Source organism: Chanos chanos, chromosome 4, assembly GCF_902362185.1.
Source record: "Chanos chanos chromosome 4, fChaCha1.1, whole genome shotgun sequence".
Lineage (NCBI taxonomy): Eukaryota > Metazoa > Chordata > Actinopteri > Gonorynchiformes > Chanidae > Chanos > Chanos chanos.
The window spans coordinates 18,943,226-18,954,516 of NC_044498.1; the positions used below are offsets into that span (position 1 = coordinate 18,943,226).

At 37.5% G+C, this 11,291-nt stretch overlaps 1 protein-coding gene across 1 annotated transcript; it reads right to left on the reverse strand.

Moving 5' to 3' along the window:
* Positions 1 to 4,061: 4,061 nt before the first annotated feature.
* Positions 4,062 to 11,038, reverse strand: opn8b (opsin 8, group member b). Its single transcript, XM_030772151.1, has 4 exons — positions 10,969 to 11,038; positions 6,954 to 7,247; positions 4,876 to 5,201; positions 4,062 to 4,442 (listed from the first exon to the last, which is right to left on the reverse strand). The coding sequence occupies exons 1-4, from the start codon at positions 11,036 to 11,038 to the stop codon at positions 4,062 to 4,064; spliced, it is 1,071 nt and encodes a 356-aa protein (XP_030628011.1).
* Positions 11,039 to 11,291: the final 253 nt, after the last annotated feature.

Genomic DNA, 11,291 nt, shown 5'->3' on the forward strand with positions numbered 1-11,291 from the left:
CTTCTTATTTCCCAAGTTTTTTTGGCACTGCCAGCTGCCCACAAATTAACAACAGTCTTTTTCCCCCACAGAAAACCATCTATCCTGTGTAACAACTCTTAGTGTTTACTGAACTATAAACATCATGAAATATGATAGAGTGAACAATTGTAGTTGTACAGTTCTATACAGCAAAAGTAGGGGCTTGAATAAAACAAGTTAAATTAAGGTTGGTATTTAAATCTCAAAGCCTGACATAATGAGATTAATTTTCTGAAACTGCAGACACTTTCTGTTGCGAAAAATAGGATATATAAATAAAACTGAATTGAATGGAACTGACTTGAATTCTACTGGTTCTTGAAAAACGCACGACACACTGCGTCTCAAAATATTGACATGTGACTTGAAAATGTTACTTCTGAATGAGATCTAAGAAAAGAACTGAGAGAAATTGACAAAGCAGTCTCTATATAACATACTACAATATATTACTTGATTAGTGTCGTCTGCCAATGTACAAAAAAGGATCTGTAATTTATGATTTATTTAATACCTGTGATGGAATATACAGATTTATTTGTGGTAGAAAAAAGGAAAGGATTTATTTATTTATTTGAGAAACGCAAATCTCCTTACATTTTGACACAAGCTGTGAGAGATAGGTGACATGTAAAATTGGCTTCAAATGGTTAGTATCTTATGACTAACAGCAATTTGTTGGCCTAGAATATTGAATTGAAATCAGTTGTAGTTGCAGCTGAACAAGATCACAGTGTTCTCTTTTCCATTCTAGGTTAGCCTCTTCAGGAACAACTGCTATTGCCACGTGGAGAGAACCAGATCAATGATTCTTTGATTTGCCATTTGTCATGATGCAACATGTAAAACTGTCTGGCAACAATGAAATGACTTTCAGACAGAAAAATAATACATCTACACACATTGACAGCCTTCACTGCTATTCTTTCTTTTCTTTTCTTTTCTTTTCTTTTCTTTTTAATGAAATGTATATTTTCGACATTTGTAAAGTTATAATTTACATTCACATATCCAGGACTGATGTTTCTGACTGTCATTTCTTTGGGTGCAAGCTGGTTTATTCTGTAAATTCTAGATTTCTGTGACAGAAACGATAATTGGATTACAAAACATCTATTTGATATGTGATTACAAACAATTTGCTTTCTCCTTTTAAACAAATTAAATGACAAATACCTTAATCTGCTGTGAAGGAGCCACTTTGCACACAAGTAATGTGTGGTGATGGATAACCATTGAATGATACCACTGAAGCCTGAAGTACTTTCAGATCATATGATACCAACCAATGCTGTCATACTGTCATGTAATTTTTTTTCTTATATACACAAAAGCTCAGTGCTGTTCGTATAATTATGTCTCACTTATATGAAGTAGTTGCTGTGGTATGACTAATGTGGTTAAGACATACATCCCATTTGACAAAAATGAAACTGTGGAGCACTGTGATACTTTTGAAAGCACTTTTTAGTGAACCGAAGTCTTGCAGAAAAAAGAATGCTGGTGTTAAATAAGAAGGTTATTTAACAAATTCACAATAGAAAAATAAAGCTAAGTGAAACACAGCAATCAGCCACTACAACAACATGGAAAATCTGATACTTATGATCCCCTTTGACCTCACACACTGAATAACACAAACACAGACAGACACACACACACACAGAGCATGAAGTTCACTAGTGTTACTAGTGCTACAGCAGGCAAGATGACACTAAATGTCAAGACAAAAAAGAATGAATAATCTCACTGATAACCAGTGATATAGAAAAGGACATGCGTTGCCCCAAAGCTCATCTCATTGAACAGAAGTCAAGTTCTGACAGCCAGGAATGGATATTTAACAAAAGGGTAATAATACTTTTGTTAAATAGGATATTTCCTTATTTAAGGGAACCTTAGAGAACCTTAGAGGTCCAGACCTTAGAGTTCCTAAAGCTTCGGAACTCTAAGCTTTTCTGAAGCTTAGAGTAGAGTAAATGTACTCTTAGCTTCATAAAAGCTCAGGGTACATTTTCTTTTGAGAAAGGGCCCACTTTGATTACATGAAATGTGTCCAAGGCCTGACATTGCTCAAACAATCTAGACATTTAACATGATAAAACAATATACTCAAACAGAAATGCAACAGAAATCTGTTGATAGCTTAAGACAAAAATTTTGAACATTTGTAGAATTGCAAAGATGCTACTGACTTTCACTTAGCTTCTTTTCATTATCAAAAAAAAATAAAAGAAAAGAAAAGAAAAGCCAGAACATAAATACATTTGTGTATAGACACAGATCTATAGATATAAATATGATTTTGTTTTACCTGCGGTTATCAAATAGACTGTCTGTGGAAATATCCAAAGGGAAATAGCCTGTAACTGAAAACTGGCTATGTAGAACTGACACAACCATCAAAAGAACAAATTGTTAATGCAAAACTTGATTCCGTCTGCTGTCACGAATCCCTGTCAAAGGAACTCTCATGGGGCATAACTGCATTTCAAGGTTAGTCACAGCTAAACTTACAGACTCATACAGTTCTGTTGGCATTAGCGAGATTGTAGGAATAACCAATATAATTTGTGTCTAATGGTGTCGCTTTTTGTTTTCCAGGGCTATTCTGATGAAAATTCGAAAATCTGAAAATGGTCAGTTATACAGGCATTTGACATTAAGGTTACACAACATTTCTACATAAAACAAAAGAATTTTATATATATATATATATATATATATATATATATATATATATAAAAATAAAGAATCTACAATGAATTTCAAGTAATAAGCTCTACATTGTGCAGAAGGGACACAACTATTTTGAAGGTGTTTCATCCAATGAACAGGCAAACTTGTACTTGCACCATTTTGATAGATGTTTCCAAGATCAGGCATGTGTAACCAATTTGATGGGAGTAGGATCTCTATAGGTGCAGGCATGCTGTTATCAAAGCTGCCAAAGTGATACAGATCACAACTGCTCACTACAGCAAAATCTATGCTATCAGCAAAAGTAGTTCTACGAACCACTCCTGCTGTTGGCATAAACAAATTCTCTGAAAGCTCCATTTCAAGCCTAAACCAGTCTGCTACTCTTAGTTTTCTCAATGTTCACTCATGTAATAGCATTAATCTAGGACAAATGGAGAAGAAAGCAAAGCTTTGATGAGCAAACAAATTAGCAAATACTTTCAATGTCAAAGGTACTACGACCTAAATGGGAAGTCAAGAGAACAATAAAACTTCTTTGCAAATATGATAGCTATAACAGAATTTGAAAGGTTATGTTAGTTGACCCAAACCAAAATATTCTAAAATGACCTGATTAGGTTAAAAGTGTGTTTAATATGATATCTCTCAATTGCTCATTGTGATTGTCCAGCTTTGGTGCCGACGCAAATCTGTTTCATACTGAGATCCACTTCATACCGTGATGGAGATGATAGGATATTTGATCACTTATTCCCATCAGCCCTGAGGGCATCCAAGCTCTCCTTTGGCTCTTGTGAGTGGGACCTTTGTTGATGATCTGAGTTGACCTTCTCTCTTTCATGTGGCAAGGCCGCATCAAAGCCTAAACACTCATTGCCTAATTGCCAAAATGCACGTGGGTTGTTCTTGTGTCTCACTGGTAGTCACATATAATCAGCAGCGTGATAAACTACAATAGTGCAAGAATGCCCTTTTTAAAATGGTTACTACCTACATTAAAAATATTTACCCTTTAGTATCGCAGTGTGTAAAAAGTGTAGATGTCAAGGCATTATACGTTACATAAAGACATCTCTGGTACTAACTGATTCATGTCTTGGAACTGAATGTATTAGATTATCATTGTAATTTATAGTAATACAGTGAGAGGAACTGAAAAAAATGAAATGGATGAAAAAAACCCACATTTTTATTCCATAATCCTACTCCGTTGGTCCATTTAGGCCTGTATAGACCAAAAATATCAAGCTGATTAAAAATAAACCATGTTCATTCTCTGTACAAATCCATCCATAAGCAGTTCAGACGTACGGCAGAGTGGATGGGGAGGAAAGATGCTAATGATATTCTGTTGTGTTGAGCTGTGTCTCCATCTCCCTGGTCTTCCTGAATGACTCCTCCTGTGATAGAACTCCTTTTGTCTTTTTCTGGTCACATACCAGATAAATAGCATTTTCTGTCACATTGTTTGGCTGGGAAACCTGGCATGCGTTAGACCTGCCGCACAGCCAACCCAACTGTTTCACTTCCCGTTTAAATGTCTTACTGAATGTGTAATAAATTAAAGGGTTGTAGACAGTGGAGGTCTTGGCAAACAGGCATGGCAGCATGCTGACCTCAGGAGGAATGGAGGCAGAGGTGCGGTAGATGGACCACAGACTGACTGCTCCATAAGGTGTCCAACAGCCAATGAAACCCAAGCTGATTAGAATGGCAATCTACAAGTGGAAGACAAATAAAATTGCCTTCATTTTCATTGGATATACCAGGTTGATGACATCCTGCTACTGACACAAAAACAAACGCTGCCCTCTGAATAAAACAATGTTTTTCCTATGTTTCTGTATCTATTGGCTTCAAGAGATTATAATTGCATTTAAAGCACAAATATATATCATCTAAATGTGCTTGATATTTCCATTCTATAAAACAGTCTCATCAAGCGGTTCATCATTTTGTGAGAAAACATTGCAAGTTGATTTCCACTCCTCTTAAATGCAATGTAATCCATATATTTATCAATACAATTCCAGAAAATCCAGCGGTTTGCATCAGATGAGCATTAACTTTGCTGGACGAATAAGCATTGGTGTTAATGCAGTTACAGCCCTTGGAAGCTTCAGAGCAGAAAAATAGAATGTGAACACTTACGACCATAAGCCTCCGCTGCACTCTGACTATGTTGGGGATGTGGTTACTATTGTCCATCGACTTGTAGCTGACATAGAGCCTTAGGGCAATGCCGAAGTAGCAGGAGATGATGGTAACGGCTGGGATGACAAGGTTCATAGAGAACATGCTAATAACAAAAGAAAAACCATGTTCCTTCATTTCACTCCAGGCCAGGGTGCAGGACAGGCCAAAGGGTTCTGGGCCATATCTCCCCCATCCAAGCAATGGCAAAAGTGCCCAAAGCAGTGCGTAAAGCCATGTTCCTGCCACAAGCAACTTTATGTTCCTCATGCTGATCTTCTCCTCTGAAAACAGAATTGTACATGTGTTGTAAGTAAAGGCATATGCTAATTTAAACAATGAAAACACAGAACAAATATTGTTTGAAAAGAATGTATATTATTCATCACACGTTTAAGTGGAGAAAAAATTACACAAATTTTTTTTTGCTTCTCTGAGCTATACATAACTATTAAAAATAATACTAATATTAATAACAATATAGTACAAAATAAAATGGTTCAGTTTTTGCTTCTGCCTAAAAATGTGGTCATTCTGTTGTTTTTCATAGTTCAAAAAAGGGAAAAGCCTGTTTTTCCAAAAGGAGAAGGAAATGAAGAAAAATGAAATGTCTGACAATTTGCTACTGCTTAAATGTCAGGCTTAGCATCTTGTAAAGTCTCCATAATCGCATGGTTTGCCCACTGGCATCAAACAGAGAGAAAAAAGTGAAAGAAACAGACAGATAATTAGTTTCTACGTGTCAGCTATGAATGTGTCAGCTGTATTTTGTGGGTTAGTAACTAGACTTTACAGAAGTTTTGTCCCCAAAAGCACATAGGGCTGAGGCCTTATTGTTTACAAATTTCATTGAGAACACTGTGAAGAAGACATAACTAAATGCAACTGTGAGTCATGATGTTGGACAGTTTCTAATAATACCTCTCTTCAGGACATACCTCAGCATCTCTAACCTTGTCTCTCCTCACTAACACCCCACAGAACATAAAAACAAAACAACAAGAAAAAAGTAAGAAAAAAAGGCAAGAAAAAAACTACATGGCTGTGGTAATTACTAATGGCATTTGTTCCATAGACGAGCTCTGTACTATGACTACTACAGCTACTACTCACATGTTGCACATCTTATCAAGTCCATCTAGATACGACTGTTTGCCACATAAATGAAAGTGTAATTGTAAATGTAACCATAAAGGACAGCACCAGACAGTAACACATTTTGAGGTGAAGGTGGCCTCCATAGCATTTACATCTACGGCAAAATTGACTCCTTTTTCTTTATTCCATATCAAAGCCCATATTAGAAATGTTTTTGATTAATATTTCTTGAGTTCATTTGCCAAAAGTTCAGCCAAATAGGCCTGGTAAGACGCTATCACAAATAATGCTTGGAAATGATCATACATAACACTGAGAGAGGTAAACATTTTTTCCATTTTTTAATATATTGCTTTTTCAGTATTAATTCATAGGAGCAACAATATAGTTCAGAATTTAGTCAGTCTGCAAGTGGGCCAATTAGAGATGACTAAAAATTGATCACTAATACTGATGATGTTTGATTGGGGCAGTGTGATGGTGAAGAATCTTAAAGAATCTGAGAACCTTCAAAGTTACTGATGTTCCACTTATTGTCCTGGAGAAGAGCCTTAGACAGTGGCTGCTCAAAGTTTAATTTTATTAAAATCATTTTCTAAAAGAAGATGTTTAAAATAATAGCTACTGAACATTTCCAGTTAGTTAGTTTCCACTTATTACTTGTTCCAGTTCCAGTTATTCTTATGTGTGATGAGTTTTCTTGCTGTTTTTTTACTAAATTTGTTCTTTTGTGTTAAATTTATATATGTTTAGAAAGGAACAAAAACTTCAGTTCTGAGTTGGTTAATTTTTTTTCAACCCAAACCATGATACAAACCGAACCAAGGCCCAAAAACGGAGGTACAAACTGAACTGTGAATAGGGTGAACCGTTACACCGCTATTGCTGGAATTGGGAAAGAGATTGAGAATAGGTAAAGACTCAAAACATATACTCACTGGGTGACTGGAGTGTCAAGGACACTAAAAAACGAACCACAGCCATTACTGTGAGTGTAGCCATGCTAGCCACTCCAAAGAAAAAACCCATCAGGCCATAGTAAACACAGGTGCCATCCCCTCCTATCCAGTGGTGATTCCAAGCTGAGGCCACAGCCAGAGGGTACATGGTGACTGCTGCTCCCAGGTCTGTCACTGCTAAATTCACACTCAGTAGCTCTGGGGGCTTCATATGTGTTGACCTCTTGTACGCCATCACAAGAACCAGCAGGTTCCCCACAATTGATAAAATAGCTTCATTCGACAAAGAGAAAGAGAAAATCAGACATGGTTACATAAAATAAATCTGACAGCCAGACACAAGACGAAGCTGGCTTGTATGAATAACAGGGTGAAAGTGCAAAGGGTTAAACAAACGCACACCTGGTGTTATTGCAGAACAAATTTGAAAAATAAGTGCATTCCCACACAGTCTGTATGTCAGAATGTCAAAGTATACAGAATGAAAGTACACAGATATCACTGAGTCACAAACTACACAGATATCACTGAGGCCCTGTTTATACCTTGCATTGAGATCCGATTTTGGTGATCCAATCACAAGTGGACAGCTCTAAGTATGTTCGTTTACACCTGGCTTTAGAATCCGTGTCTTGAAAGACCTCTTGAGATCGGATCTCACTTCCCCGCTCTATATGCAGATAAACATGTAAATCATTTCCAACTCTTTACCCCTTTCAATGAATTTCACTTTGCTCTTTTGATTGGAGATAGTGCTTATAACATGTGAGATGTCAGACGAATTTGGTGATAATTGATCGCTGTTTTGGGACGTTAAGAGACGTTAAGATGTTTCCTCATATTGGGCGTCAGTGGAGAGGAAAACGCTTAACGTGAGGTAACGACCATACTCCTAGGATTTAGATTTTTAGACAGGAAGAGGCGTTTCTAACAAGAGATGTCCGGGGGAAATTTGGTGATCATTGATCGCAGTTCTGGAACACTTTGGAGCCACGTAAAGCTTTTTCATGCTAAACGTTGTTTTTAATCGGCGGGAGGCATCAATGCGCTTCTCGTGTCTAGTCTGTCTGAAAGTAGAAGAAGAAGAAGAAGAAGAAATCAAAACTGTATCCATTTTGCCAGTTGTTGTTTGTTGTCGCACTTTAATATGACGCTGCTGGCGAGCGAACGTGTACATAATGAGTTCGTATTTACACGTAAGCAGAGGACGTCAGTTGAGTAGGCGGTCATTCAATGTGGTCGAGTTCGCGTTCGCGTTTACACTGCTACAAGAATGTGGTCACATGCGGTCCAGACCACCTCCGAATGTGATCTGAGTGATCGGATCTTCAATGCGACTTAAATGTGCATTGGATGCATTTACACCTGTACTTTTGAGCTGTCCACTTGTGATCGGATCACCAACATTGTATCTTAATGCAAGGTGTAAACAGGGCCTGAGAGACAAACTATACAGATATCACTGAGACAAACTACACAGGTATCACTGAGTCAAGAAACTACACAGATATCACTGACAGACAAACTACACTGATATCACTGAGAAACAAACTTCACAGATGTCACTGAAAAACAAACCACACAGATATCACTGAGACAGAAACTACACAGATATCACTGAGACACAAACTACACAGATATCACTGACAGACAAACTACACTGATATCACTGACAGACAAACTACACAGATGTCACTGAGAAACAAACTACACAGATATCACTGAGACAGAAACTCCACAGATATCACTGACAGACAGACCACACAGGTATCACTGAGAAACAAACTACACAAATGTCACTGACAGACGAACTACATAGGTATCACTGACAGACAAACTACACAGGTATCACCATATAGTGCAGCTGCACAGAAATATAAACAAATAAAAAAGGAAATAACCAAAAAGACAAGAAATAACAATTAAAAAGCAATGTAGGAGCACCTTATTTAAAGCCCTCTTTTTTGCAGTATCCATTATTTGCACTGCTGCTAACATTACCCGATGATATGACATCAAAGAAAGCATGTGTTTGTATTAGGATTAAGTTCAGAATACACGTTTCTCTGTTATCTCACATACAGCTCAAGGAAGGTCTACACCAGGTTTCTGTGTGACCTCCACATTCATTCAAAGGTGAAATGAATGGACAAGATAATGTCAGACGCCATTAGACAAATAGAGGCACTGAAGAGGTGAAGTCAGGAGCCATCTAATAATAATAGGGAGACCAAATGATCAAAGAAAATGAATATACCCCATCCCTTCCTCTCCAGACCTTTAGAAACATATTTCATAATGGTCACAAGCAGTCTCAATCATTTAAGAGAGAAAAGGAGCATCTCTGCAGCGTAATTACACCTAATGCCACTTCCTGGAGGTTTGCTGAGTGCTTCTGCAGGCAAAAAAAAGGCAGGATAGCAAACTGAGCAGATGTGACAAGAAGCACACTCTGTCTTGGACATAAGCATTTCAGAAAAGCGATGATTTTCTCCAAAGCTCTTTGGTGAATTTAATTTTTCCCTTGGAGGCAAGTTTCAACTCCACCATTCCGTTTGATTTGAGCTGTTTGTAAACAAACATTTTTAAATGGGTGCAGCTGTCAATGTGACACACAATCACACAGGACTGTATGAAAGAGACGCATCGTTTCCAAACAGAAGCCTCTGAACCCTTCATCCTATCTGACTGTTGGATGAACTGTTTACATTTTACATGAGAACCCTGTAGGATTGCTATTGCCATCAGCTATGCTCAGGGGTCCCAGCTGGAGCTGCTAGCTTTTCTCTATGGTAACATTCATCATCAGGAAATAAGTTCCTGGGACGAATTCAAAATGGCAGTTGTTTCATAAAATGATTTCATGAGGTCGATAATTACGGCACAAACCCTAACCCCTTCCTTCAAAACAAGAGCAGTTAAAGCTGAATCTGTGTTGAGTCTAACTGGCGTCATCAAATTTATCAGTCACTGTCTTCACATCTAAAACCCATGTGACTCCTGGGGACACTAGAAATTCTCATTCAAACTGAATTAAGACACACTCAACCTTACACAATAGTCGTGTTCATGCAGATTCCAAAAGCAATTATATAAACATATTGAGAAATCTTATTTTAATACCAAGGACATACAGTAATGCTTTACAATACATACAGAGGAAAGGCCTAAGTATACACTTTGACTTCAATCTTCAGACACACAAGTCTGTATTGGCCTCACACAGACAAATGTATATTTGTTCATTCAGTAAAGGAGATAATATAACTACTGGGGAGTATTCACATTCCTTAGGAGATGAACAGTGAGATTACTCTGTTGGCGCCGTGGATATCTTCTTCTCATAACTCTAATATGCTTCTTTTTCTGCAACAACCATGACTTGCACGTACAAGGAGGATGCAAACTGCGTGTGCCTATTGAACAGATTAGCTGTTTCAGAGGACGTGTGCGTCGTCGCAGGTTTAAAAATCCACATTGATATTCACAGAGGTGTGAAGAAACTAGAGGAAAAGGAATACTAAAGAAATATTTCATCTCTCACAGTAAATAAAGTAAACTGAGATTTCTTGTACCCAATCCTATTTCTGACAATGAATGCGAAAGCGCTCTCGTGTGAAATTTTTATCAAGCTGTTTACGGTAAAATGTCCACTGCCTATTCGGAATGTAATGTGGACATGGTTCTTTGTGGTGAAATATACAATGTGAAGTAGTAAGACGGTATAACAGAATTTAAAGACAAAGTTTCTTGCATAACTATAACTTTACTGTTCGCATTTTATAAACTTAGCAGGGATGGGTCGCGTTGGATATGCGGATTGCGACACCCTTTTTCATATTAAAGAGAAAAACTTAAGTAATCTTACTGATGCTAATATATGAAACGTAGTGGTCTCTGAAACTTAAAACTATTCTGACTGAACATACTGAATATTTCAGTCATCTAATTTAATTAAGAAAAAAGTTGGTATTGTAAAGCAACAAAAGCTTACCTATTACCAGAAGAAACGCACCAATTCCATAATCTACGGCAGGTGACAATTTAGACGAATAGATATCCATTGTGGGGGTCTTGGTTATATTCCAGCGCAAGAAAAAAACAATTATCAAGATTCCGGTGTTGCAACGGAACGCGTGAGTTAAAACGGGTTCGCTGTCATGTCGAGCATAAAAACGCCTTTGAATGGCTCAGAGAACAGACCCCAAGTGGTCCTCTGTTGGCTTGTGTCAGGAACATCTGACTTAAGGTTTATGAGCAGAGAAAAGCACCATCAGATAATACCTCCCCCACTCTACTTCAGATCACACGATGTCT